At 40.9% G+C, this 25923-nt stretch overlaps 2 protein-coding genes across 3 annotated transcripts in view; one reads left to right on the top strand and one right to left on the bottom strand.

The window, feature by feature from the left end:
• Positions 1-2006: 2006 nt before the first annotated feature.
• On the top strand, positions 2007-25918 carry CCNJL (cyclin J like). 2 transcript variants are annotated; one of them, XM_062002947.1, is made up of 6 exons: positions 2007-2137; positions 2282-2393; positions 12848-13058; positions 21946-22245; positions 22781-22940; positions 23964-25918. In XM_062002947.1, exons 2-6 carry the CDS (start codon positions 2316-2318, stop codon positions 24406-24408), a joined length of 1194 nt encoding a protein of 397 aa, XP_061858931.1. In that variant the 5' UTR covers positions 2007-2137; positions 2282-2315; the 3' UTR covers positions 24409-25918. The 2 variants fall into 2 exon arrangements, with proteins under 2 accessions (XP_061858931.1, XP_061858932.1); XM_062002948.1 differs by having other exon boundaries at positions 2279-2393.
• FABP6 (fatty acid binding protein 6) overlaps positions 23796-25923 on the bottom strand; it is a 37420-nt gene continuing 35292 nt past the window's right edge. The window contains exon 6 of the transcript XR_009819312.1: positions 23796-24596. The gene's annotated coding sequence lies outside the window, so the exon portion shown is untranslated. The remainder of the gene's footprint in view (positions 24597-25923) is intronic.

The raw sequence follows: 25923 nt of genomic DNA, 5'->3' as shown, positions 1-25923 counted from the left end.
CTTATCAAGTCCAGAATTACTGCTCCCTCTAATTTGTTACTGTGAATATTTTATGAGATGAAAGACACCGCTGGTTGGGGTTTTTAAAAATCAACAGGGCAGTCTATTTGAGCCCTGATAACAGCCATGCTATGGAAAGGAGCACCTTTACTCATTATTTGTTTCCGTTGTAGTATCAATGCACTTACTGAAGGAAACTTCTGATACATCATACTTAACGTATTTTCAAATAGAACAAGTGAAACACGTGGACCATATTCCAGAAAAATACAATCTTTTGGCTGCAAAATTAAATGCAGCATCCAATGGAACAGTTTTCTGTTCCATCTAGAATCTCAAGATTTCTCTAAATAATTCAGATTAAAAATAAATACACGAGTAAATACAAAGCTGTTGGAGAGAATGAATACATTAGTGTATGAACAATAAACAGACTACTTGTGAAGAAATGCTCCAGCTGTTATTCAACAAAATAGTTAAGCACATGCTTGGTTTTGAGCAAAAAGACAAGACAGATTTTTCTTTGCCTTAATTTAAGGCACTCCAAGTACTTTTTTCAAGGAACACTGAGAAGTACTTAAAAGAAATTAAGGGAAAATTATTTCTGATGGACACTTGGTGGCAGCTTTTATCTGCAGGCTTAATAGCTCTTGCCACTTAACTTCACTGCTTCTCTTTTACAGCAGGGGACAAGCCAGTAAACACAGACTATAAACAACTGGGGTATGTTTTCCCCAGAAGATGTAGTCAACAACTTTCTTTGATCACAAAAATATTTTCCCAGGAACACTAAAATCAGCACAAATATTTATTTTGAATGAAACAGGCAGATCCTTTCCTGACAAACATTATGTGAGGTTCTTTTGCAAATCACAGTTCAGAATAACTGCAAAACCAAACCAAAACTCAAACCCAACAGGTAATTCTAAACATGATATTTAGTTCTTTAAATGGGAAAGCTGTTGCTAGGCCTGGTAAATTTCTCATGACAATTCTCCATCCTTAATGGATCAGTGGCGAGATTTGGTTCTAAACCAAGATTTTTGGTTATGTGGTGGTGTTTTGATTCCTGGAGTGTTAAGACTTGTTGAAAGATTACAATTAAACTTGCTGAAATATCCACTGGACTGTAAACATGGCCCTTGGAGGTCTGGGAATAAAAATAAGTGATGCCTGACAGTTTCTTGGGCTCTTTGAGTATAAAACTTGGAAAGAATGCGGCTTCCCGGGCTCCCAGGGCCCAGCAGTGACTGACACCCTTTCCGGCAGCTGTGGCCAGGTTGAGCTCTGATGGCAAACCAGGCATCTCCCAAGTTCTGTGGCAGCAGCTGGGGCCCTGCTACAGCTGATGCTGTGCACTGCTGTGTAACAAGGATGGGACCTGTCCCAAGGACACGACGTTTGAGTGATGTCTGAAGAGGGGAGAATGGGGGAAAGTGCACCCTCTGTAAGTCCCAGCTCCGTGTCTGCACAGCACAGACTTGCTTTCTGGTACTATGAGAGGGAAACCTTGACATGTGGCCCCAAAGGGAGCTGTGCTCCTGCCAAACCTCATGCTCAGACACTAGCAAGCACTTCTATGTACAGGATTTTGTCAGTTTAAGATAAGGTACAAAACAAGGCAAAAGTCAATCTCGCCTGTTAATAGTGAGGCTATTTACTGAGTATTCAGAGTCTGCAGTACTGGGGAAAGCTTTGTATTTTCTCCAGCAGTTTTGCTTCCAGTCCAGCTGGGAGGACCGCTGAAGCCGGCACACACCCGCGCCCGGGGGCTGCCGTTCTGCCCTCACGGCCCCGGCCCGCGGCTCTGCGGTCCTGCCCCGCGCCGCGCACAGGTGCTGCCGGCCGCTGGGGAGGCGCAGCCCCGTGCCTGGGGCAGCCGGCTGTAAGTAGCCGCAATTAAGCGAGAGCCGGCCCGGCGCAGGGGGCCGCATCCCCCCGCACCGCCGCTTCCCGCCTCAGCCTGCGCCGCGGGCAGCGCTTCCGCCCTCCCGGCGCGCTCAGCCATGGCTCCCGCCGCTGCCCCCGGCCGCACACGGGCGGCGGGCGCCCGCTGAGGGACCGCTGCGGCCGGGACCGCGGGCAGCGCAGGGCAGGGCTGCGCCGAGCCGAGGAGGGGGTGCGCGGCGTCTTAAAGGTAGGGAATAAGCGATACGTTACGGGGTTGCGTGCGGTGTTGGTGGGACGCGGGGGCTGGGGGCCGCCGGTGCCGCGGGGAGGGACGGTGGAAACAGCCGTGGGGCTGCGGGCGACTTGTCCGGTTTGTTCTCCCTCCCAGCAGAGCGGCCCCGTCCTTCTTCCAGACCTTCGTCTGGATGGGAAGAAAAAGGATGGAGGAGCAGTGGTGGAAAGGGCAGCTGGCAGCAGACATCCATCAGACCTTGCGGACGAAGGTTGGGTCGCACTTTGTTCCTTTCCCTCCTCTTCGCTCTCCCCTGCGCGCTTTCTTCTCTGCCGAAACTGTTAGTGCCCGCACTGAGGCTTGACCCTTTCGGCAGGTCTCGGAGGAGCACGTTTGCACAGTGCTCTCTTCCCTGTGCTCTGCTTTCTGATCGAGACTTGTTAAAAAAAAACAAACCTGTGAAAGCTGCTACCTAAAAATACCTGCCTGCAACCGCTTGAACTTAGTCGCGGCGTTACCTCATTGCGTTAAATGCTAAGAGGATGGTGACACCGACACGCAAAAAAGTGAGCGTACCGTAGGAGGTGGAGATACAGCGCTGCTTCTTTTCCCAACAGACAATGTTAAAAGTTTGAGTGAAAGGTAAGATCCTGTTCCCTGGCAGGTAGTGTGTTGGTTACACCTGGATTAGAAAACCAGTAAAATGCCCTGCAATGAGTGAAATAGTCCAGTTGCTGTTTGAACTGGTGTACCTGTACAGGGGCACACAAAACTGAGGCTGCTCCTTTGCTTTTCACGCTTCCTTAGAGTCCCAACTCTGGAGAAACTCTAAATGCAGTTCCCAGCTTTTCCCAGTACTGCAGACTCTGAATTCATGAGTAACGTGAAAAAAAGTGTCCTCAGCAAATATTACCTGCACTTGCCACAGTTGTTAAATCACTAAAGTTATGGCAAGCAAAGTAGTGAATGTTTTGGACGTTCTGTTCCCTTTGTTTACAGGCATTTAGCACTTGGGTCGGGTGAGTTAATTGTTATCAGGTCTCTGTGAAGGTGTTGGTTTGTTCTCATGTCCTCCAATTGAGACAGGCCTTCAGGACCCTACCTTGGAAAGAGGAATGACAGGGAATCCAATTGACAGGGTGAAAGAAGCTGGGGGGAAGTTTGGATTTGGACTTTTCCCCCCCCCCCCCCCTTCTGTGTGTGTGTGTATCCACTACCATTCAGTTGGCTATTTAACTTTTCATCTTATTTTCTGGATGTATCTGACTCCAGATGGCTAAAACTGCTTTGTGTTTAGATACTAACCTAGGCCAGCTGAAATAACAAAAATTATTTGAATTCAAAGAAACCTGCAAAGGGGGAGAGAGATTTCTGGGCTTCTCTGCTTTTTCTGCTCCGAGGAAGATCTTACAGCTATTTCTGCTAGGACAATTTTAATCCTACAGTCTGCCACCTTATAAGAGTGACTTTTCTTTCTGAAGGAAGTGCTGCATGAGAATCGTGAGTGCAAGTATATCAAGCAAAAATAGTCACAGCCCCCCAGACTTCTTTGGTTCACTTTCTGTGAATTTTTTTTAAGTACTATTCATCAGAAACAACTCTTATACTGCCCAAGTTTGCTCATTTTTTTTGCTGTTTAAAGTGTCAGAATTTACTGTAGAATGTTGTAGAACTCCTCAAAAGGATCCGTCAGCAATGTCTGAGAAGACAAGTAGTTCTGAGGTACTGAAGTCAGTTTTGGAAGTCAGCATGGACCAGTTTTAGATATTCTACAGGTCATTTCTTAGAACAAAATAAGCTTCCGTGGTGGCATCTCTGCAGGAGTATTAGTGTTTTGGTGCATTATTGGTGTATTAGCTTATTGACACAGGAATACATATGATTCAGGCAATGATACTGTCAAGCTGAAATGACCTCTGTGGTTTAGGATACTTGGTGAGGAGTCCTAGTCTGGAAGAGCATGTGTTTCTAGTCTTAGGTGAGCATGTAATCTTGTCAAAGAAGTTGAAATGCATGTTGCAGGCCATCCCACTTTAAAGAACACACTTAAAAGTCAGGGCTTACTGTGAGGAATAAAATGTCCCTTTTAAATAACATAATTGTTTTAAGGCAAATAACTGAAGGATCATTAGAAACACTTTTTGGTTTTTTTTCCCAAACTATTAGATACACAAATACAGGAGATATATGCCTACAAACAACAACCCTGGGTTTGTGTTAACTGGGAAAAAACGTCGTGTCATCCTTTCCAGCCCCACAATTGGATCTGTGAGTTGTTCTTAACCTCACTGAGAGCTGGTGTCCTTTGTGATAAAGGTATGCTGTATCTGATGGATGTGTTCTGCATGAGAGCACTGAATGTGTGTGGTATACCTGGCTTTTTATTCAGGGGCTGAAAGATGCTGTGAGACTTTGTGACTTCCAGAAGGCTCTAGCTCAATGCAGAGGAGATTAATAGCCACCAGATTGTCTGACTAGTAAGATATCTGTGATTATTGGGATGTAGTGTTCAGCATAGCAGGACTGTATTGGGTTAGTTATTGAGCATGCCAATGTAGTGGAGCAAAACACATTCCAAATGTGCTACACTCATCCTTGGACTTTAAATGAAAGATTAAAGTATTCCCTTGCATTAAACTAGAATGAGAAACCTGTTGCAACACTGAGCTAGGAAGGAAAATAAAACTTGGAGCATACTGTGTTTGTTTGTACTAGAAGAGTGTGACACACACCAAGCCAAAAGAGGTGCTGTATATATGCACAGATATTTTCTGGTACTTCACTACTTCTATGATTGCCCTACGATTGTGCCAGGCAGGTGAGTTCTGTGGCAAAGATCAGAGATCTCTGAATGGATGTGGGATTACTGCAACACCTGTGCAAAACTCTTCTGTCTGCTTCAGTAGCCCTGAATACTCCACAAGTGTGGGAAGAGGAGTAATAAGTCAGTGTTGGGGTTTTTCTGTTTTTTTAAAGTTGAGGAAATACTTTGCTTTAGAGGGCAGTTTGAGTGTCCCAGAAATATGTGGTGTCAGTTTGCTATTTCTCCCATGTTTTTGTGGTTGTGTTGGGCTATTTCCTTACAGGATATGTTCATTTCCTGCAATTAATGAGGATTCCTAGATCTGTCTGTGTTTCTGTTTTTATTTCTCTCCTGCATAGCTTCTTTGAGCAGGGCCAAATTTGAGAGGGCTTGTTGCTTGTGAAATTAAAAGGTTAATATTTGTAACTTGATCTTTTTAGGGGCAGTCCAAATTAATGTCCACAGTTACTTTCAGTCAGGTGAGGAGAAACTATACTCTTTTTGCTGAAAGCAAACAGTCCTTCTCTTTGAAGTAGTAAAAATGAGAGATTTCCTGTAGGTGAAAACTCCTCCCCATCTGTCTCCCACCTCCTCTCTGTTTAAAGATCACAATGAGGAAATGCTGTTCACCACCACAGTGTGTTTCATTCTATTTTGACGTGCAGCATTTCCCTCTGCTTCACCCGTGGTGTTGGTTTGGCCTGTGGTCTCTCCCTAAAGCAGGAATGGAATTCCTACAGGGTTTTTTGTGAGGGACCCTTTTCTTTGCTGGTCTTTTGAGTACTATCACCATAAATGCATTTCTTGCAATTTAAAATCATCCTGCAGGGTTTTGTCATTAACATCAGGAAAAGCTTGAGTAAAAACAAAATCTTTCTCCCAGCACCCAGCATATGTTCCTGTGTTTCCTGTAGTTATGCCAAAGCATCTGGTTTACTTGACCTGTTGATAATGTGAAAGCCTTGATGCAACAGGTACTGTTTTAACTTTTAGCCTCTAAATCCACTTTAGTCCATGTTATTTTAAAAACTAGCAATCTCTTCAAGGCTTTATTAGTTTAAATGTTAAATATGATATGTTCAGATCTGGCTATGCCAAAATGCAGGTTGGTACAGAGTAGACACACTTTGAACAGTGGGAAGGCTTTGAAGCACTGCATAGGTGCTACTTCTGTGGGTTTGTTTTTAAAACAAAATCTGTATGAGGACTTTAGAGGTCCCTGATACCTGTAAACATGCAAAAGGTTTAGTACTCTTTTCTATTTCTTTTAATGGATAGAAGATTGACCTTTCATTCTGATGCACCTTTCCAATTTGATTCAGTTGTCAAAGCAAGCAGGTGTAACAGACACTGAGGTGTATTAATATCAGGTTTTTTGGCAGTCCAGCAACAAAAGCATCATCTGTTCACTTAACAGAAGACACACACAAAACCCCCGAGCTTTTGAAAGTCAGCAACAATAGCATTGCTGGTTGCTAGCTGTAATTTGGTTATGTTATAGATGGCAGCATGTTTTGGAAGCTGAAAGGAACAGGTGTCCTAATAAAGTACGTGGTCATTCATGATCTCTCTTTTTCCTTAAAGCTAGAATTTCAATTTTCACATTCCTTTTTGATCCTTCTCGGATTAGCTGCTGAACTTCTGTATGTTTTGGAGTGTGTGATAAGGTCTTAATGAAATGCTTGATAAAATACCACAGTGGAACACATGAAATAGAGGATTTTCAATCACTAGGTCAGCTTTCTTGCAAATCTGGAATGCCTGGGACTGTTGTGAGGATGCTGAAGGGTAGGTAGAGTGGGTTCAAGCACAAAAATCTTTCACATACAGTTGAAATACTGTCTTGGTGTGGTGCTGCAACACTGATCTAGGCAGTGTAACAAGCACATTTAAGCTGTTCCTCTGTCTGCCTGATCGTCTCTATTGAATGAGGGGGAAAAGAAAGGATATATTGCCCATGTACCCTTCCTCATTAGAAAATATATGGATTTTAAATTTTCACTGGAAATTGAGAGGGACTGTTTGATATCCTTTTTGAAACGTGGTTCTGATAATTGTCTCTTGTGTACTGAATCCAGACCATGGGCGAGGCTGGCGGTTCTAAAAGCTGATTAAGACTTGTCTAAAATGGCTGAAGGTTGCTTAAGCAATGGCAAACTTTCAGGAATCTTAAAAATATGGCTATGGAAGGGCTGAAAAGAAGTGTAATAGATCATGTAGATTGTCCCTCACTGCTGTATCTGCTAACAAGTATAATCATTGGCTCTCTGTGTTAGGAGACAGCATGGCTTTTGCTTTCACGGGTGAAGTGAGTGCAGCTGTTTGAGTGACTCTCACCATCCTTTTCTGCTCTGTGAGGAAACACATCCTGCTGGCCATACCGTCAGTTATCTTTGCCCCCTTCCCTTTGAGTTTGCATGGCAAACTTGAAGATGAGTAAAAGCTAAATGCATCAGCTGTCCTCTACTATCAGACTGTTCACAAACACACTCTCAACCTTTCTGACCCATTAATTAAACTGCAGTCAGCTGCATAAGCATAGAAACAGTTACCATTAAGCTTCACATGAGTAATTTTGGTACTGGAAGCCATAGTGCTGTATTCTGGGCAGAAGCAGAAGGATTGTCTCTGTGGGGGGGTGGAGAGAATAGCATGACATTAGTAGCAGATTTAAATTACTTAGTCTGCTGCAAAGCAGCATGCTGAGTCCTCTCAATTTGCAAGCTCCTATAAAAAAATAGTATAGTCTATTTTTTGTGTGTGTAGCAGCATCTTGCCTGCATAAATAATGCCTGTTAGAGGAGTTAGCTTTTAGTGGTTTCTCCTGTGCAGTGCAATAATTCTATCCAAGAGATCATTTTGGCACCTTTCTTCCACAGCTGGTGTTCTGTTTAGTTAGAACAGGAAGGAGTTTCTCTTTCAAAGAACAACTGTTAATAGCCTGCTAGATGAGCTTTCTCTTTATTTTTCATCTACAGGCATTTATTTTTTCCTGATCCAATGCCAACAACTTTGCAGTATCTGTCATTCTGACGATAGGAATTTTAAAGAACCGAGTGGAGGTCATGTACATGTTGTATTTCTCAAACATGCAACATACAGACTGCTAAATGACTGCCAAATTTACCATTAGTTTTCTGACTTAATTAGTAGCCTTTTGCTTTTTTTTTTTGAGTTCCTTATATTGACAGTACAGTTGTGTGTCTTGGCTTTATACACTTTTCCCCTAGATTAAAGAATCTAGAGAGAACTTCTTGAAACTGAAGTTACACTTAAGCTGGTGAACAAATATACCCAGTGGAACCTTTTTTCAGGTTTTGGGTTAGGATCAGTCGTGGATACCTGTGAGCTGTAGTAGCAGGGGCCATGCACTGGATTCTGTTTATGCAGAAACAGAAGTAGATAATGATTAAAAAAGACTGATAATGAGAAAAGTATGAGATTCATAGTAGTAAACAACATTGGTGTCTGTGTAGGGGAGCAGCTGTTTCTAGATGAATAGGCTTTACTCTTAGAACAACTCTAGTTTAGAACAGCTCTAGTTCAGGTGCTTCATTTTGCTCCAGAAATGAAAAGGTAATTTACTCGTCTCTCCAGAAAATGCAGCTCTCTGGAGATGTCTATATGCAGCAAAGATGGCTGGTGCTGAGAAGGAGGGCTGTTAGAAACAGTGAAGCTGTTGCAGGGAGTCAGGAGATGCTCTGTGTTTGACGTCTAGCACAGAACAGATCATGACTGAAGTCCAAGTGCTCTGACATGGTAGAAAACCAGATTCAGTTAACATCTCCCTGAATTTCAGAACCTGAGGCACATTTGTTAAAGCCTTTCATTTTCCTTGTCAAAGATCCTGTGAGTGGTTCTGAAATACCTTGATAAATTCAACTTTTGTTCTAAGAACTGATCATAATTAGTGTGACTTGTTACCATAGCTTTTCTACTGGGATTTGGCTGCTTGTCAGTTCATTACTGGCTTTTTATCAGGGGGAGAACAGTTGTACTGAAAAGAAATTAGACGGGAGAAAAAAATGTGTGGAATTTCTTCCCATGTTGAACACCAAACCATCTGATGAAGATAAACGCTGGGTAGACACCAGCTGCTGCTTTAAGGGAGCTGGGGAAAGTGACCTTGTTAAGTTTTCTTCCTCTCCACTTCAGTAGCTGTTTGTCTGATTGAGTTCAAATGGACAGTTTCATGTGGTCGTTCAAAAACTTTAGTTTAAGTCTCCTTGCTTCGTGTCTCCTTTAGGGATGAGTTCTGAAATGCATTGCTCAGCCCAGTTACAAAACCATCCAAACCAGACAAATCTTGTCTCTGAGCTCAGAGAGTTAATGGTGCCAGCTGAAGTGGACAGGTTACTGGTGATGAGCTGTGAATGAATGGCTAATGTCTGGAGCCTGGCTGTCTTTCAGATGTGATTGCTGAGGGAGATTTGTTGTTTTTAACACCACTTGAAAAATGTTTACAACCATTCTTTTCTTTTGGAAGGTCAGACCTTGAAGCTGGTAGGAGATGGCAGCTTAAAAATTGTCTTTGCCCTTAACATTGACTCTCAGTCCAAGCCTTACTTTTCAGGTTATGAGATAAAGTGGTGATCCTTTGAAATGCTGTGCTCTGACTTTTTGGAGGCTTTTCTCTCTTTTTGTGGAGAGACACTGATCAATATGTTGAGCAAATTTTGTCAAGTAATTTCCAAGACACCTGTGAGCCTCTTAAATGCTGCTGCTTTTAGCATTTGAATGTGGTAATTGTTCAGTAGCCCAAAGCAAAGTTGTTGAAGTAGATGCAGATGAACAGGTCAAAGATCAGCAGAAGCAGCATATGAAAGGGCAGTTCCAGCAGACAGCAGGACTTCCAGTTTCTTCTCCCTCGTTTTACTGGAGAGGAAAAAAATGAAGCAAATTGAGCAATGGAAACAATTTCTTTTATTCTTTCCCCCCAAGAGTTCATTTTTTTCTCCCCATAGAGTTGGATTTGCTGATCCAGGCTCAGTATCACCAAAGCAGCAAGGGCATTTTTAAAAATTGGAATGAATCTTTCTTTTTTTTTTTCTTCCTCTTGAGGAATTGCTAAAGAACCCTGTGTGGGGGGAGGTGATGCTCTTGCATTGTTCAAGTAGTACCACTTGCTTTTTTTTAAAATAAAATCTCATTTGAGACAGATGTGTCAGGGTAAAAGCAGTCCTACTGAACCACTTATTAGCTGCTTTGAGCAGCTTGGTGCAGGGCAAGTCTCTTGCCTACACACAGATAATTACCCTGCATCGATTAATACCTAGGAACTTGGTCTTCTAAGAAACCACAGTGCGTGGCTCTGTTCCTCTCAGCATTGATCCTGAAATTGAACCTTGTCCATGCTGTCAAGTCTTGTTACACAGAATCCCACACTGGGTGTTCTGGTGGGAAAAAAGAGAGAATGGCTTTCACTCATGGCCTTTAATGGTAACCTGTTTTCAACCAGGCAAGAAAACATGTGTTAAACCAGTAGCAGAATAATCCTATTGGCTTAAATGCCAGCAGTGCTTTGACTGCTCTTTGAATTTTCTAGCAGTGGTCTGAGTAGGGGTAGTTCTGACCTCTGAGTATTCTGAGGTTTGGATGCAAATCTCTGCTTTCATTCAGAGCCTCTAATGCTCACCCAAGGAACTGTAACATTTAGACATGTCATTTTTTTTTTACTAGATGTACAACTGGAATTACTGTTTATCTCCTGGATTTGTTGTTATGGTCTGAAAAGCAAATATCACATTAAATGGCTATGCTGACCTAGGTATATAACATCATTTGGCTGAGAGACTTAGCTGGGGAAACAGGAAGGACAATTCAAAAAATAAAACTTGAAGCTCCTACTAATCACTAAGAACAACAAAGTATTTTAGAGATAGAATTGCCACCTGATCCTAACCATAGCTTAGGCTTTGTATGACCATATTAAAAATAATGCAGTTATCTTAACTGCTGTAAGCACTGTGCTTGAAACCATTTCTGCCAGAACATTCACGTTATGGGTATGCTGTGAATTCCTGCTCTGAACTTGTGTAGCTCAGTTGTGCTGATGGATTGAGATCTCTGTAAATAAGGCAAATGAAAAATCAAATTTATGGGGGTTTACTGGGAATAAAACAATGGGGGAGGAGCATGTTTTGTTGTCTCCCTACTTTATAAATTGTTACTGGTGGGCGATTTTCTTTATACTCCCTCATTGAAGGCTGTCCCAGGTTTCAGAGGGCTATTTTCCTGTCCACAGCATGTGCCTGTTCAGTCCAGAATGTGTTTTTCCACTAACTTTCTTTAAAAGGGCCTAGGAAGCAATCATCCATAACAGCACTCTGCTTGCTGTCTTTGTACACTGCTTCTCCTTCTGCTTTCCAGTTATGTGTGCCCCTCTGCGCCTGATTGTGTAACTATTTTTTCCTAGCTAAGCTGAACCTCCTTGTGGAATGTCTCCTTCCAGGGGATGGAAGGAGTGTGGACAGCTGTTGCACTGGCTGTGCAAGGTAGTGCCTCTTCCTTCTATAAATGGGGTAGCACTGCAGATATTTCCTCTGAACACTTCTTTTGAAACAAAGTCCTGATTTATTTAGTAGAATTAAGTGCTATGTACTGCTTTGTATTCCACTATAAAACATGTCAATCTTTCAGCACTGTACTACTAATGTATTTTCACATATAGATAATACAAAAATGACACATTACCTTGACAAGTTACTGAGAAACCTTTCTGAGGTGATATTTTTATAATCCATGCCTTTTGACATGTATTCAGCCCATTTTATTTCAAGTCTGGCCATAGCAACTGCATTAGGATGTGACAATAAAGGGAGAAACTGTCAATTTTTAAGCGGCATCAGCTTGTTGCAGATATTCCCAAGGATCTTTACTTCTTCCCTTAATCTGTTCTTTGCATAGTGGCTACAAATTTGTGTGTAAAAACCCTTGCAGGTGAAGATTTAGCATAGGTAGGCAAAAAATGTACATAATCCTGCCTTTAAAATGAAAATTCCTATTTTACATGTGAGATGCATCAGTCAGTGCAATAATTAGTTTTTATAATATTGAAAGCTTACCACAGAAAATTTGCTATAGTCTAATCATTCTCCTTTTTTTTTTTCCTTGTAAATAGCTACTTTTGTTTCTTGCTGCAGCCAGGCATCATGTGATTTAAAAGTTTTTTAAATGTTAGACGTTATTTTTGGGGTTGGTTTTTTGGCCCAGGATGTAGTAACTTGAGCAACTGAGGAAGGGGCAAGATCAGAGAAATTTATCTTGCCCTACTTATGAAATTCTGTTAAAATCTTACTTAACAGTTGAATTTGTGTGAAACAAATTTAAAAGGGGGTCCAGGAACAGTTTTCATCACCAAGAAGTTTGTTTTGTAGAAAGCAACAGCAAGTTGATCCTGAGTTAAACTGTAACCTATCAGTGTTTGAGTGTGTGTTTAATACTTGGGAGGAAAGTGTGTGGATGACATTAAAGTGAACTGACTGGCAGAACATGCAGTAATCCAGCCCCATGTTCTCTGTGGGTCATAGTGCTACAGCTGTCACAGCAAGTGGTGGATGGTGTTTGAGGTTCCAGACTGTTGTAGCGGTGCAAGCTATATTCATTCAAAGATGTAGAGAATCTAGGTAATGCACATGCAGAGATGTACACGGGCAACGCAGTACAACCAACAAAGTTGACTCAAAGCCACCCTTCCTTTGCCAGCTACTTCCTCATATGCTGTTCTTGCCCGTGTGATCACCCAGGGCCCAATTGATTAACTTGCAGCACCCGTTCCTGATAACTGGAAGTACCTTCCCAGCTGCATTAACTTGTCCCTACCATCTTTATTCAAGCTGGCTGGTCCAAGCCACATTTGTGCCTACATCAGAGACTGAAATGCTACTTGTTTCACTACCTCTTTTCTCCCTTTTTCCTCATAGGAGCTTACATTGCCTCTGTACAAGGCTCGTTCACCCCAGATTGGGATGCGCCGGTACTTCATTGACCTCTTGACTGCCCTGAGCAGCCGCTGCAGTCTGTGCCCTACGGCCCGGCATCTCGCCATCTATTTATTGGATCTCTTCATGGATCGCTATGATATCACTGTCAAGCAATTGCACATCGTTTCGTTTGCCTGCCTTCTCCTAGCAAGTAAGTTGGCTGCTGTCTATTCAGGCTTGTTTTGGTTTGTTTTCTGAGCAGATGGTTATTTTCCTTACATATCCTGTGCTGCTTTCTCTGTGTTAACAGCTTCTGCCTACTTAGGGTAAGGCCTAATGATGTCCAAGTCAAGGCATTATGAGCTTGCACTACACATCTATGTGCTGGTGTTGATGTGCAGAGAAAGTTTTGGCAGCTGAAGCTGGGTCAGTGGAAGGGAACAACAAAGATCAGGGATGGGAAGGAAGTGACAAGACAGGGAAAGGTCAGTTCCAAGGATGGGTCTGTAGTGGAGTAGGACATCTGTGTAACATGCAGCCTCTCGTGCAGTTCTGTCCTTGGACTATCTGTGCCTCTGTAATCACTAGGCATAACCAGTTCCTTGCAAATCAGAGGTTTCTTATATAGGTGCCAAAGGAAAATTTGCTTCTCGAGGCACTTGGTGGATGTGTCGATGATGCTAGAACGTGTATTGCTTGTTCTGGGCTCCTATCAAACAGATAGGCATTGCTGTGCAATACTAATGTTTCAGTATTGGCATCCATTTAGCAAATGAGTGTGAACATTTATCTTTATTGTTGTCTTGAAATCTTTCCTGCAGACAATATTATGCAAGTAGAGGAAAGCAAGACTGATGCTTCAAGTAATTGCAGTGTACCCCTGCAGACTTATAAACTCTCTTTCTAGGTTACAGAGAAATTGTCCTGCCGTAGGGGAGCCACGTAGAGCAATGTCCAGTATTGTGGACAACAAAAGTCAAGCAAACTCTAGCACTAATGACTGAAAAGTGCAAGTAGTCATACTGGTCAAGGTAAAAAAACACTGTGGAGAGCCAGAAGCTAATGAGGAAAGAAGGTGATACTATATGTTTACCCCTCGGGATATTGGATTGCTACTGCTTTTCCTTGCTGGTTATGTTCTGAAGAGCTTAATCTGCAGAGATAATGGTAAAATAGTAAAAAGACCCATACACTTAGTATATTTCAGTATTGCTGTCTGTCTGACTCCAGAGAAGGTGGTGAATTATGTGGAGCAGTACTATTTCATGTTGCGAAAAAGGCAAATACTAAAATGGGAACAAAGAAGAATGTAAATGTTTGCTGTAGGTGCAGTCTTAGAGCAGCCTAAGATATTGTAGCTCTACTGACCTGAACCTTTGAGCTCCTTCAGACCAGTAGGTTGTGAGAAAACCATCCTAGCTGAGGAAGTGTCTTCTTGATTTACCAAAGAAGATACTTTTTTTTTGAGGGTCAGACAAATCAGGGCTGATTTCTAAATTGTACCCTTAATTTCAGACACATCGGGCTGAAGGAAATAACCAGGTTCAGGTAGCTTAGAGACTGATGCCTGCCCAGAGTTTCACTCCTCCAGCTTTCAGACCATCTCTTCTTTTTTAGGGGGAGGGGGATAACCTCATAACTACAAGAAGCCTTGCAGTATTACCAGTTTTTTGTTTGTTTTGTTTGGGGGTTTAAAGTTATTTTCCCAAGTGCATGGATGAATGCTATCTTCAGAGTAACTTTCCATTTGCATTTAAAGAATTTGTAGCCATACAGCTTATCTGCTATGCAGATAGGATGAAAATGGTACCCTCAAACTTTGTATTGTCAGAATTGGTATGTTGGTAAGATCTTGGACTTGTTGGTAAGATCCTAATCATGAGATTGGGAGAGCTGAAGTGATGAATTTGTAGCTTCTAGCGAGTAAAAAAAAAAAACCAAGAAAGCTTTCCAGATTTTCCTTATGTAAATGATTGAAGTAAAATGCAACTTCAGGCCAACTCTATGCAACTGTGAAGCAAAACCAAGTTTACAAACTGCCCTGTGATAACAGTATCAGGAAATGTTCTGCAACTTCTGCCTGTTTAAAAAAAAGGGCAATTTGTATAAAAGAGCAAGCCTAAGACTAGTGAGCTAACAAGTGTGAGAATTGTTCTAAAGTTGTGATTAGAGCAATGCAGTAGCGTGTATACATCCTCATCTGGAATTAAATCATCCCTTACAGGAAAAGGTCTACTACCATAAAGGCAGTTTTCCTACCAACATGTAGAAATTAAACATTAGAAGTTGAAACAAGGCAACTTTGCACAAAATTAAATGCCTAATTAACTTGTGTAGATAAGGTTTAAAATGCTAGGGCTCAGCCAAAAGACTTTTGAGAGCATAGTAAGCTCTGTTTACTGTCTGAGTCATCTTAATATGCAATAAGGATATTCTTTTTTTGGTATCTGTATTTCAAAATTGTGCAAATCAAGTTAGGAAAAGCCATATTACGGTAAGTGTGAACTCCTGTGTTTAGTTTGTTGCTTTCAAAATGATATGACAAGGAAGAAAACTTGTACTATGTTGTTTTATTTTTAAACTGTCTTGTAGTAAAAGATTCAGAGTAAGTCAGAAGTATTGATGTGAAATCACCTTGAAATTTCTCATTGTAGCAAAAAAGGCCCTTGCCTGTTACTGTAAATGCAGTAATGGGAACCTTCCTCAAAGCCTTACTGCAGGAAGTTGCTTAGTTTTTCAGCAGAGGATTGCAGCAAAAGTGCTCTTCAGACTGTGTTGCAAGGCACTTGTACTTCTGAAAAATTGTACACCTTTACTGTAGAGAGAAAACCCCTAGTTAAAAAAAAAGTAATTGTGATGTTGACAAAATTTCAAGATGAATGTTTAATACAGACAATTATTTAAACAATTGTTATAAACACATTTTGAAGAACTCTGGGTTTTCTTGTTGGTTGCATCCTTAGAAAAGAGCAAGAGATTCAGGGAAGTGTGTGCAGACCACAAGCAACAGGAGGTGTAGTTAGAGGCAAGATTACTTATTCCCACTAGACACTAAGTGTGGGGTCTTGAAGGGGTGGGAGAGTCATAATAGAGAAGCTTTTAATCACAATTTTTTATATGGCAGCAACAAACTTCTAAGATAAATGCAAGTTGAGGACAACATTTAAGCTCAGACAAATCGTTGAAGTTTGTTTCTTCTATCTCAGATCTAAATGATCTCAACAACTTCTTTTTTCCCTTCACCTACAAATATTGCCATCCCCTGTTTTTGAATAGTATACAACAGCAGTGCTGTCATGATAGAAAAAATAGCATCTCACTAGATGTCCTTTAGTTAGCTGGAGAATACAGCTCTTGCTGTATTCTAGCAATACTTTTTACCGTCTCACCAGTTTCTCCAGTCCAGGAAACTGGAATGATGATAGTGCTTCCCACTTTGGTAATAATTATGAAAGAGATAAGAGAGTGAAAAGAGAATACTGTCTCAAACAAATTACATGAGCAGCTAAGTAGTGTTCAGCCTGGACTTGCTGCAGTTGAGAGGAATGTGGAGGTGTCCCTTGAATCATCCAGTTCTTCACTAGCTGGAAGATTTATGTTTCTTTGCAATGTATGCACAGTGTGATAATTGGACAAGGCCTCTGGAGACTTCGGTTGCATAGTTTAGGTCCTCAGAACAGCTATAAAAGCTCTGAAGTTTACTAATGTCACCAATGGCTATTATTTCCTCTGAATTGCTTCTGGAAAATAATGGGAAGAATTGTTCACAGTAATCTAGAAGTGAACTGAAAGCTACTGATGAAGGGAAAGAAAAGTTGCAGGAAAAATTGGCCATAGGTTCTTGCTGCTGCAAGATCATTAGTGAAGTCCAATGGCGTTAATTTCTCAAGACAATCAATCTGTTTCTTGCTTGAAGCAGACTAGTGATTGCTCTGGTTGTGGGCTGCTGTTGGGTCAGGGAGATGCTGGCTTTTGCTGAGAAGTAATGCTGGGCAGCTGGGACTGGTGGTCTTCAGGCAAGTGAGATAGACCCAGAGCAGACAGAGCGATCTTGGCTTCTGTGCACGTGTACTGGAACTGTCTGCACTGAGCTATGGTGGATAATCTCTCTGCAAACAGGTACCTGACTGAAAACGTTACTACTTTTCTCCCAAAGCACCTCAGGGCTTTCAGTAGGCTCTGTTGTTTTTTCTCCAGACAAAATCAGCTGGCTGATGCTTTCAGCAAATGGAATGATCTAGTTTAATGCTTTGCCTGATGGGAGCTGAGGAACTTTCAGTTCACCTCACCTGGCAGCTGCGAAGGCCACTTCTCGTGGAGGAGCACTGTTGAGCAGCAGCAGGTTGTAATGTTCTAAACTGCATCTTCATCAGGCAATTTATTACAGAAAAGGGTTGTGATATTTTAAGGTGCCCTAGCCCTAAGTGTTCTGTTAGAAAAAAGGATTGTGAAAAGGTATTTCATCTGCTTTAGTGCTACTTGAATCAAATTGCCTGCTGAAAGCTGTGCAAACCAGCTGCCTCAAAGGAGACGAGATGCAATGACACAGTCCCTTCAGAGGATCCAGCCACAGGAGCAGGAAGCTCTGGGGAGAGTGCAAGCACCTGGGCAGTAAGCCTTAAACTGCTGCAACTGCTTCTTCTGTGAGTTTTCTAACTGCAGTATGCAGGGGCTGTAGTGTCATGGTGTATCAGTATAGTTAGCACAGCTTGTTGCTGTAAAATCCTATCTGAGTCTTAAAAGCTGTTCCTTTCTTCCCTGAAGAGCTTACCCTCTTTCAGTACCTGATAAAAGCAACATCTCTCTGAGCCTTGCAGTGGCATTGAATGTTTCAGCTATTGTAGTTCTTAAGGCCTTCCTCTAGAGAGTTCTGCTGCTATGGAGACAGTTTTTAAGTGTGAGTATTGTTTTAAGCAAATCTAGCTTGCTGTTCAGCACATCCAGTGCTGCCTTGCTTCACAAAGTACTTGGGTACTTCTGGTTTTCCTGACTTTAGATTACCCAGCTCCTTAATCTGCCAAAGGATTTTCAGCAGCTGATTTAACTCAGGACAATAAAAGATATTGGAGCAGGAAAAGATATTTGTGCTGAATGGGCTGACTATAGGGTATGGGTAATTCTTTAGCACCTAATTCCCCATTGACTAGGTGGAACTGTTGTTAGACATCAAGGAGCTTTTCTGTTGGACTGTGCTTTTGAGATCCATTATTCTTTTATTGTCCCCCTTCCAGGAGTAGGTAGCTGTTCTGACAAAGACAGCTGAGCTACTTATTTTCAATAAAGGCTAACAGTAGCTGTCAATCCAGGATACAGATTGGTGCAAAATTTCATCTGTAGTCTTTACTTTTTAAAATTTTCCCTGTAGCTGTAACATGTACAGAATATTTTCTTTAGTAATTAAGGCATTAAAAACTTGAGTGCCTTGAGCTAAGTGCTTTGCATCGGTGCTGTCTCTTTCTTGCCTTGCTTAGGGGACAGTTAGAAACTGTATCTGGGAGTGGCATGGGAGAGTCTCAGAAGTTTTTTGTACCAACTTCTGGAACAACGAAGGAATAAAGAAAAGTAGCCTTCAGTTGTGTAAGCGGCCACAGGTCTTTATGCTGGACTAGATGGGCTTGAGTGGTTTATCCTTCTTTTGGCTTGATCTTAATCAATTATGGTACAAAAAGTACTTAGATTTTAAATTGGCAATCCTTTTTGTTCTTTGGTCTACTTAAGGTCACTGAAAATGTCATAAAACAAATTGCATGTATGTTTTGCTTTTGTTTTGCTACCAGTGTAAAACCCCATGAGGATTATCTACCCAACTGCCAGGAACCAATCTGAACTGCATGCTGTGCAGCTCCGTGTGCATAGTGACTGGACACTCTGCAGCTCAGTGTGCATAGTGACTCTTGCTTCCTGCAGTGGATGAATCAGTTCTTTGAGGTGCAGTTAATAACAGTGATGCTCCTCTGAAACCTTTAGTTTCTCCTAGTGAAATGCTAGAGTGCATCGATGGGCTGTTTTGATAATGTGAAAAATGTACTAATGAAATGTACTTATAAACTTAAGTCTGTGTCCCTTGACAACAGGATTTACTGTCATTCATCAAAACAAAAGTGGGAAGGCATAACATGAAAGCACTTCTTTTTTCTTGAGAGCATTTGATTGTAGAACTCGGAGTGGGACAGAACATGATCTGAAGTAACTTGGAAAATCTTTGTGTCATTGATTACAGTAATACTACACACTCTTAAAAAGTGTCCCACACTGCTGCCATCTATTTAGCTTTTACAAAGAAATTTGGTCACAAATGTAAACCTACATTACATGCTCATCCTATTTTATTCATGCTACTGACCTCAGTAGGCTTCCCTGTATAAAAATTTGCAGCAGCCACATACTTTTTGAATTAAGCATTGCTTTAGAAACTTATGGTTCTGTTACCTCAAAACAAAACCTATTTTTTGAGGGCAACAGTGACAACTAAAAGGTTTTATCAGTACTGGAGCTCAAAAACAACAGCAAACTTTTAATTTGAGGTGTCTACTGTGACATTTCAAAAGCATGCAAATGACTCGTACGCAGTTCTCACAAACTTCAAACTACAGACTCCAGGTGATAATGGAGCTGAAACAGCTTTGTTTTTCTTCCCAAAGCTTGATGTTGATTAAACCAGTCAGTGTTATTTGTTTGGTCAATACTAGTCTTGCAACTGTGTTGTCTGAGCCTTTAATATTCTTGTAGCAATTGTTGGAGGTCCTGGTTCAGTCAGCATAAATATGCTGTGCATAGAGTCTCAGTTTCTGGTGTAACTCAGGGAACAAAAATAAGAATAGTGTATTCTAATATCGTTAAATTAGGGAACTAGAAAAAGACATACTGCACTTTAAAAACATCTTTTCTTTCCCAGCTTGCCTCTGATCTCTTTGGTGTGATGGAATCAACTAACTTTTGCTGTCTTGTCCACAGTTCAGTTTAAAAACCAAGTGGGAGGTGTTTGGTAAACTTGGAAGCAAAGCGTTTAGGTCACAGGGGAATTGGGAAAGCGAATGTGATCCAGTTGCTTTGGAAGGTGGCTTATATTCAAATTTTACAGTTATTTGAAGCAAAACTTCAGAGCTGGTATGTCTTCCTCATTCCAAACTCAGTTTTAGAGCCTTTCTTCAATGTATCTAGCTACATTTATAATCTGCTGCAGTGGTTGGTGTTCTCTGACAAAGAACTAGTGTGCTGAAAATCAGAGGGGGAAAATAATAAACAGCTAGTTCTCTAAAGAGCTAAATTTGGCTTTTGTCAATTATTTTTAACTTCAAAAGAAAAATTACCTTGATCAAGTCAAATAGCTTTGTCCTATGTTGGTAACTGCTGGTAGTCTGCTCTCCAGACTATAGTCTGACCTTCTGAAGTTTCCAAGATTTAGTGGGAAGAAAGAAGGAACTAGAACTTAGAGAAGCCAGAATGACAGATCTTGTCTGTAGCTTCCTGGACATTCAGGGGTTTCTCCTACTTGTTAGAATACTCCTTTATTTTTTCTATCAGGCTGTGGCATCAGCTTGGAGGGAGGTGGGGGGGGTGGAAACAAAGGGTTAACTCTCCTCGCATTCATTTTTTTCTTAAATGGTTCTAAATTCAGGTGACAAGGAGATTGATGAACGTGATTGAAGGCTCCTGAATGTGAAGGGCTTTTTCACTGACAGCATGTCTACAATCCTTTCCTGTTCTAGAACTAGAAGTGAATTCTGCTTCATATGATAAATGAATTTTGTTTTTCATTGTTATTGTTATGCTCTTTTATGGTGGAGTGGCTGCTATATTCCACTTCTAATGCATTTCATATCCATAATACCTGAACAGGCTCCAAGATGGAAAATCCATTTTTAGATGTGTTAAAAAGACACAAGCTGCTAATAGTACAGAAAACTGTCAGGTTTATATTACACTGGAGACACTTTGGTTGGAATTGCTATCCTAAATGGACAGCAAGTGCTTGCTTCCTTTAAAAATAATTTTCTAGTGCAGTACTTGTTTTAAGTGTGTTTAGATTTGATGAGGATAATCTAAAGCCATAGGACATGCTAATATCTTGTCAACTGGTCTGTGTTGGTAGAGAACTCTTACAGAGGCAATGGAAGGACAATTGAAGCAAAAATCAGTTGTGGAGCATAAGCCCTCAAGAAAGGAAAAATAACTAGGGAATATCTAAGTAGCTATGGGTTTGATTTTGCAGCAGGGATGGTTTTTAAGCTGTACTGGTGATTATTGTTGTCTCTTGAACAGAGCTGATAGGTTTGAAGCAAAGATTGTTGGCTTTATTACTGAGATATCTAATCCTGGTAATCAGATCAGATATTGGATGTTTTATGAAAAAAAGGTGAGTGACATCCTGTTTTTCTGTCCAGAATGCCAGCACTTTGAAGCTACTGGTGAAAACTGTGTCATTTTAGAGATGACTGCTCTTTCAGTAGACTAGTAAATACCATGTAGAAAAAGGTGCAGCTTTGCTCAGCTATCTTGACTCTGCAAATGTATGCTGTCTCCTAACCCCATAGGAATTATTTATGTTAATCATTTGGTTGCAGTGTAGTACTTCTAGCCTTTCAGTGACCTTAGCTAATGAGGCCCGCCAAGACAGGAAGGAACAAAGAGAAATTCTGAAGCAGCAAGGGCAAAGGTGGTGTTGCCCAAGGGTTTTTAATGTCTTGCTTTTTGTAGTATGTGTTTTTAGCTTCCATACCCAAAGGAGCTTTTTTCTCTCAATATTAGATCTTCCTTTGCCATATTTTTTCCCTCCCATACTGCTTTCTCTCTTCATACTTAACTGAATGCCCTTTAGCAAACCGCTTCCAGTTACTGACAGAATAACTATCTATAATCCTAATGAGTTCATCATCTCTGTTCTGGTATCAGTACTGTACAAACAATTAAAAACAAACAAACAAAACCATAAAAAGGATATAGGAATATGCTGGCCATACAGTTAGCTTCTTTCCTCCTTTCCTGTCCTTTAAAAAGCACTTCTTCCACTAAACTTTCTGGCTTTAAGAGTGTTCTTTGTGGCTTTTGGATGCTCAGTCATAATAATAAAACTTACCTGTAAACATCTCTTCTGGCAGGTAAATTTGAAGAAAAAGAAGATAAAATTCCAAAGTTGGAGCACTTTAATAACCTGGCATACATGTGCAATCTGAATGTGGTATTGAACAAGAAAGAGTTGCTTAAAATGGAAATGCTGCTTTTGGAAAACTTCAACTGGAACCTGTGTCTACCAACACCAGCACATTACATTGACTATTACCTCTACATGTCCGTTGGTGAGAGTGACCTTCACAATGGCTGGCCAATCACCTCGTTGACCAAAATCAAAGATTTTCTGGATAAATACGCCTATTATTTCCTTGATTTCTCTGTGCAAGGTAAAAGGCTTAATTTTATACTAGAATGCTCTTCCATTTGGCAAAAGACAAAAAATCTGAAAGAGATAAGGGCCTTAGAACTCATTGCAATATGAATTGTGCCAAATTATCTCTGTAGAATGGTCTCTCTTTGCTGTTATTTCAGATGGCAAAGGGGATGGTGTCCTGTCCTTGTGCGTAACCCTCATAAACATCCTCCATGAGTAGGGTTCAGCACTAATATAAATATGCATGTACTTGTCAATACCTAACTTTGGTTCAGTTGAGACCAGTTTACAAACTTCTTCGTAACTTTTTCTGAAACAAAAGAAACTAGAGTGAAGCCTTGACAGTAGTTATGAACAAGTAGTACTCAGAAAGCTTCCTCCAGTTTTGAGAGATGACTTTTTTTCTGATCTTGAGTTCAAACACTGACATATGTGTGGAAGAAAGTTGTGGATTTAATTTTGTCCTATTTTGCCATGTTATACAAATAAGCTCACCACAGTGATTAGCAAGAGTATGACTTCTGGGTTTGGTTTTTATCCTTTCGTAGATCACACTTTCCTCCATTTTCGCCCGTCTCTGGTCGCTGCAGCGTGTGTGTGCGCCTCGCGGATCTGTATGCAGGTTTCTCCTGCCTGGACAACACAGCTTGAATTGCTGACGTGTTATTCCTGGGAACATCTTGCCCAATGCATTGAAATGATGCTCATGTAAGATCAGAAGGAAACCAGCCTGTTTGTGCTCTTGGGAATATGTTAATCCTCTTTGTGATTGTTTAGAACCATGATAGTACACTATTACATTGGTAATTTCCGTCTTCAGTTTGGGGAAAGGAATACAAGGGAAAAAATCAAATCACTTTACTAAATACTGTATTTTAACAATGCAGAATGGAGTGCATAATTTTGTGTTCATTGTTTCCTTGTACTGGTTGTCTGTGAGATAGGATTGAAACTTTTACACATGGTGGCAGAAAGCTTTTTTTTCCTTTTGTTTTCTCTTTGTACCTGCAATATCCTGGAGTCTCTCTGTAGCAAGTATGTAACACTGAGAATACGCTAGGGAGGCACTTCAGAACTGTTCTTTGGGTTTTTTCCAGTAAAGGACGTGACTATGATGCATGAATACTGCTGTGGGATGTGAAAATATACATTCTTAACAGAAAACTAAAAAGTTTAATGGAATGATTTAGGTTGGGAGTGATAGTGGACCTTCTGAATTCCTACTTAAAGCAGGACCAACTGAAGTTAAATCAGACTGCTTGGATGTTGTCTAGTCAAATTTTTACAGTCTCCAAGGACAGAGACTTCTTAACTTCTCTGGGCAACTTGTTCCAGTGTTTTATTATTTTCATGATAATCAAAAGTATGAAAATACTTCTTCCTGATATCTAACAGGAATTTGCCTTGTTCATTTTATAGTTATGTACTTTAAAACTCTGCAAATGCTTGCACAGACTGTTTCAATGCCTTTGTGTTGTGGACTTAAGGTTCCAAGGTAACCAGTACATTGGTAAAAACACTGTTGTGATGCAGAATGATCCATAAGCCTATTGTTAGTGTCTGAAGATTGCAGCAGGGCAATTAGAAATTAACTGTGAAAGCAAGTGAGGATTGCCATATACAGCTAGGGCCAAAAAGCTGATGATGTAGCCTGACTGGTGGAAACCTGGGGATAAACGTAAGCTCTGTGAACTTCTTTCTTTGGTAAACCTTACTTACAATTTGTTTCAGATATTATGAGAATGACATCAAAGAAGCCAGTAACATAAAGCAAGTAACAATTCAACATCAAGAACAAGAAGCAGTGGGGAATCTGAGACGTCAAGCTATTACTGAAGTCCTCTTCCAGCAATCCAGTTACCAGCCTTTAGCCCAGCATGCAGCTACGCTTTCCCAGTTCCAGTCACCAGTGCAAGACTTGTGCTTTGCTTACCGTGCCTCCTTGCAGGCCCGCAGGCCCAGCAGCCTGCTTGCTGGCAGTGCTGGCAGCTCACTGCACTCCTGTGCAGCTCTTCCAGCTGGCCTTCGGCTATCTGCCCAGACTCTGCCCCTCCAAGAGCCTGTTGCCATGCAGGTGACATTAGAAACAGAGCCTAGACATTGCTTTTCCATGGCTTATGGCAGCAGTTACTTCAGTGGTCATCAGTCATACGCAGCTGGGTGTTTTGATGGATAAATATTGATGGGAGCAAAAGGGAAGATGAGTAGAAGCTGAAGAGACCCTGTGTTGATACAAGATCCGTATCTGAATGATAACCATGAAGGAACAGAATCCTTATGACTCGCTCATTCAGAGGACGTTGATCTGGATCCACTGGTCACTGGAACCTCGGTGCCTTTCTGCCAAGGGTTGTACCTTTGGCTCTTAATGGGAGAGAAACAGAAATTCATTAATATACCTCACTCAATATCACTTTGAGAGACATCTGCATAGAAACCGTGTGGAGAGATGTACTTCCTTCTTGTCTTGAAGTTGTAGTGAGGAGTGTTTTCACAGTGGAGAACTGTCAAATTTCTGGCCAAGTCACAATTTACCTAGAAGATGCTGTTGGAAAACACAAAGTGCTCTCCCAGTGACGTGTCAACAGTGGTGGCTTATACTACTGGAAGCTTCCAATGAAACAGACTGAAATTGGAATCAGTTAAATGTGAACTTTGTTTATGCTGGAATCTCTGTGGAAACTTTCCATTTTCTTTGAGCAGAAATGATAGTTCTGGAGCAAGACATCAGAATAAAAGGGGAAAAATAGAGAAAGATGTGCCAGAAGACTATCAAATCACTTTTGACTTCATTGTCTTGGAATCTAAACATGATGCTGCTGAACGGAACATCACTCTGCCTTCAAGTATTTTAGAAACCCACAGCCTTAAGTCATCTTTTAGATCTTTCTCATGCTGCTGCTTTTTAAACTGGAGGTTATTGTTAGTGAAATTGTTTGGGAGCTTTATCAGGGATTTCATGTTACTTGAAGAAATTTACTTGGAAAAACTCTTGAAAGGTTCAATAAGCCTGCAGTTATTTCATCTCCTGGACTCAATGACTTGTGGCAGTAGTTCAGTCTCAGGATAGAGGAGCTGGTGTTAATGCAGGCAAAGACAGGGAACTGGTTAGGAACTGGTTAACTTTACTGGGACATTAGAGTTTGTTTGCAGTTTTAGCATTCTTTTGGAAAATGAAGCTGGTAAATTGAAGATGCTGTCGCTTCTTTGCAGTGACACACACCTAGTGTCACATATCCAAAGGTTTCTTGGTCAACTAACATCAGGAATGATTGTTGAAAACCCCTATAGGCTTTTTTAATGTTAATGTATTTACAAGAAACAGAATTCTGCAAATGTGAAACTTTTAGTTTTGATATATGCAACCACTATTGTAAATTGTTTCAAGGCAGTACTTTTGGTTTGCCTTTTATCTGAAGGTTCTCAGGACAGCAATACAAGTAATGTGCAATATGCTTTTACTGACTTGGAGTAATTTTTTCAAGTCATGTGTTACAGTGCTGTTTTAAATTATATTTTTAGATGGGTATTTTAGGGTGGAGGGAAAAAAACTAGCCTGCATGCTAGTGTGTGTTTGTGTAACTCTTTAGAGAATGAAACTTTTGGTATGAAATTACTTCATTTCTTCAGCAGATAGAGGAATCTTCTTGGTTTATGTTTTTACAAAAATGCAAACTGGAATAAGAAGCAA

The sequence above is a fragment of the Colius striatus genome, chromosome 9 (genome assembly GCF_028858725.1).
Source record: "Colius striatus isolate bColStr4 chromosome 9, bColStr4.1.hap1, whole genome shotgun sequence".
In the NCBI taxonomy this organism is placed as follows: Eukaryota; Metazoa; Chordata; class Aves; order Coliiformes; family Coliidae; genus Colius; species Colius striatus.
This window is presented reverse-complemented; position numbering and strand designations above follow the sequence as displayed.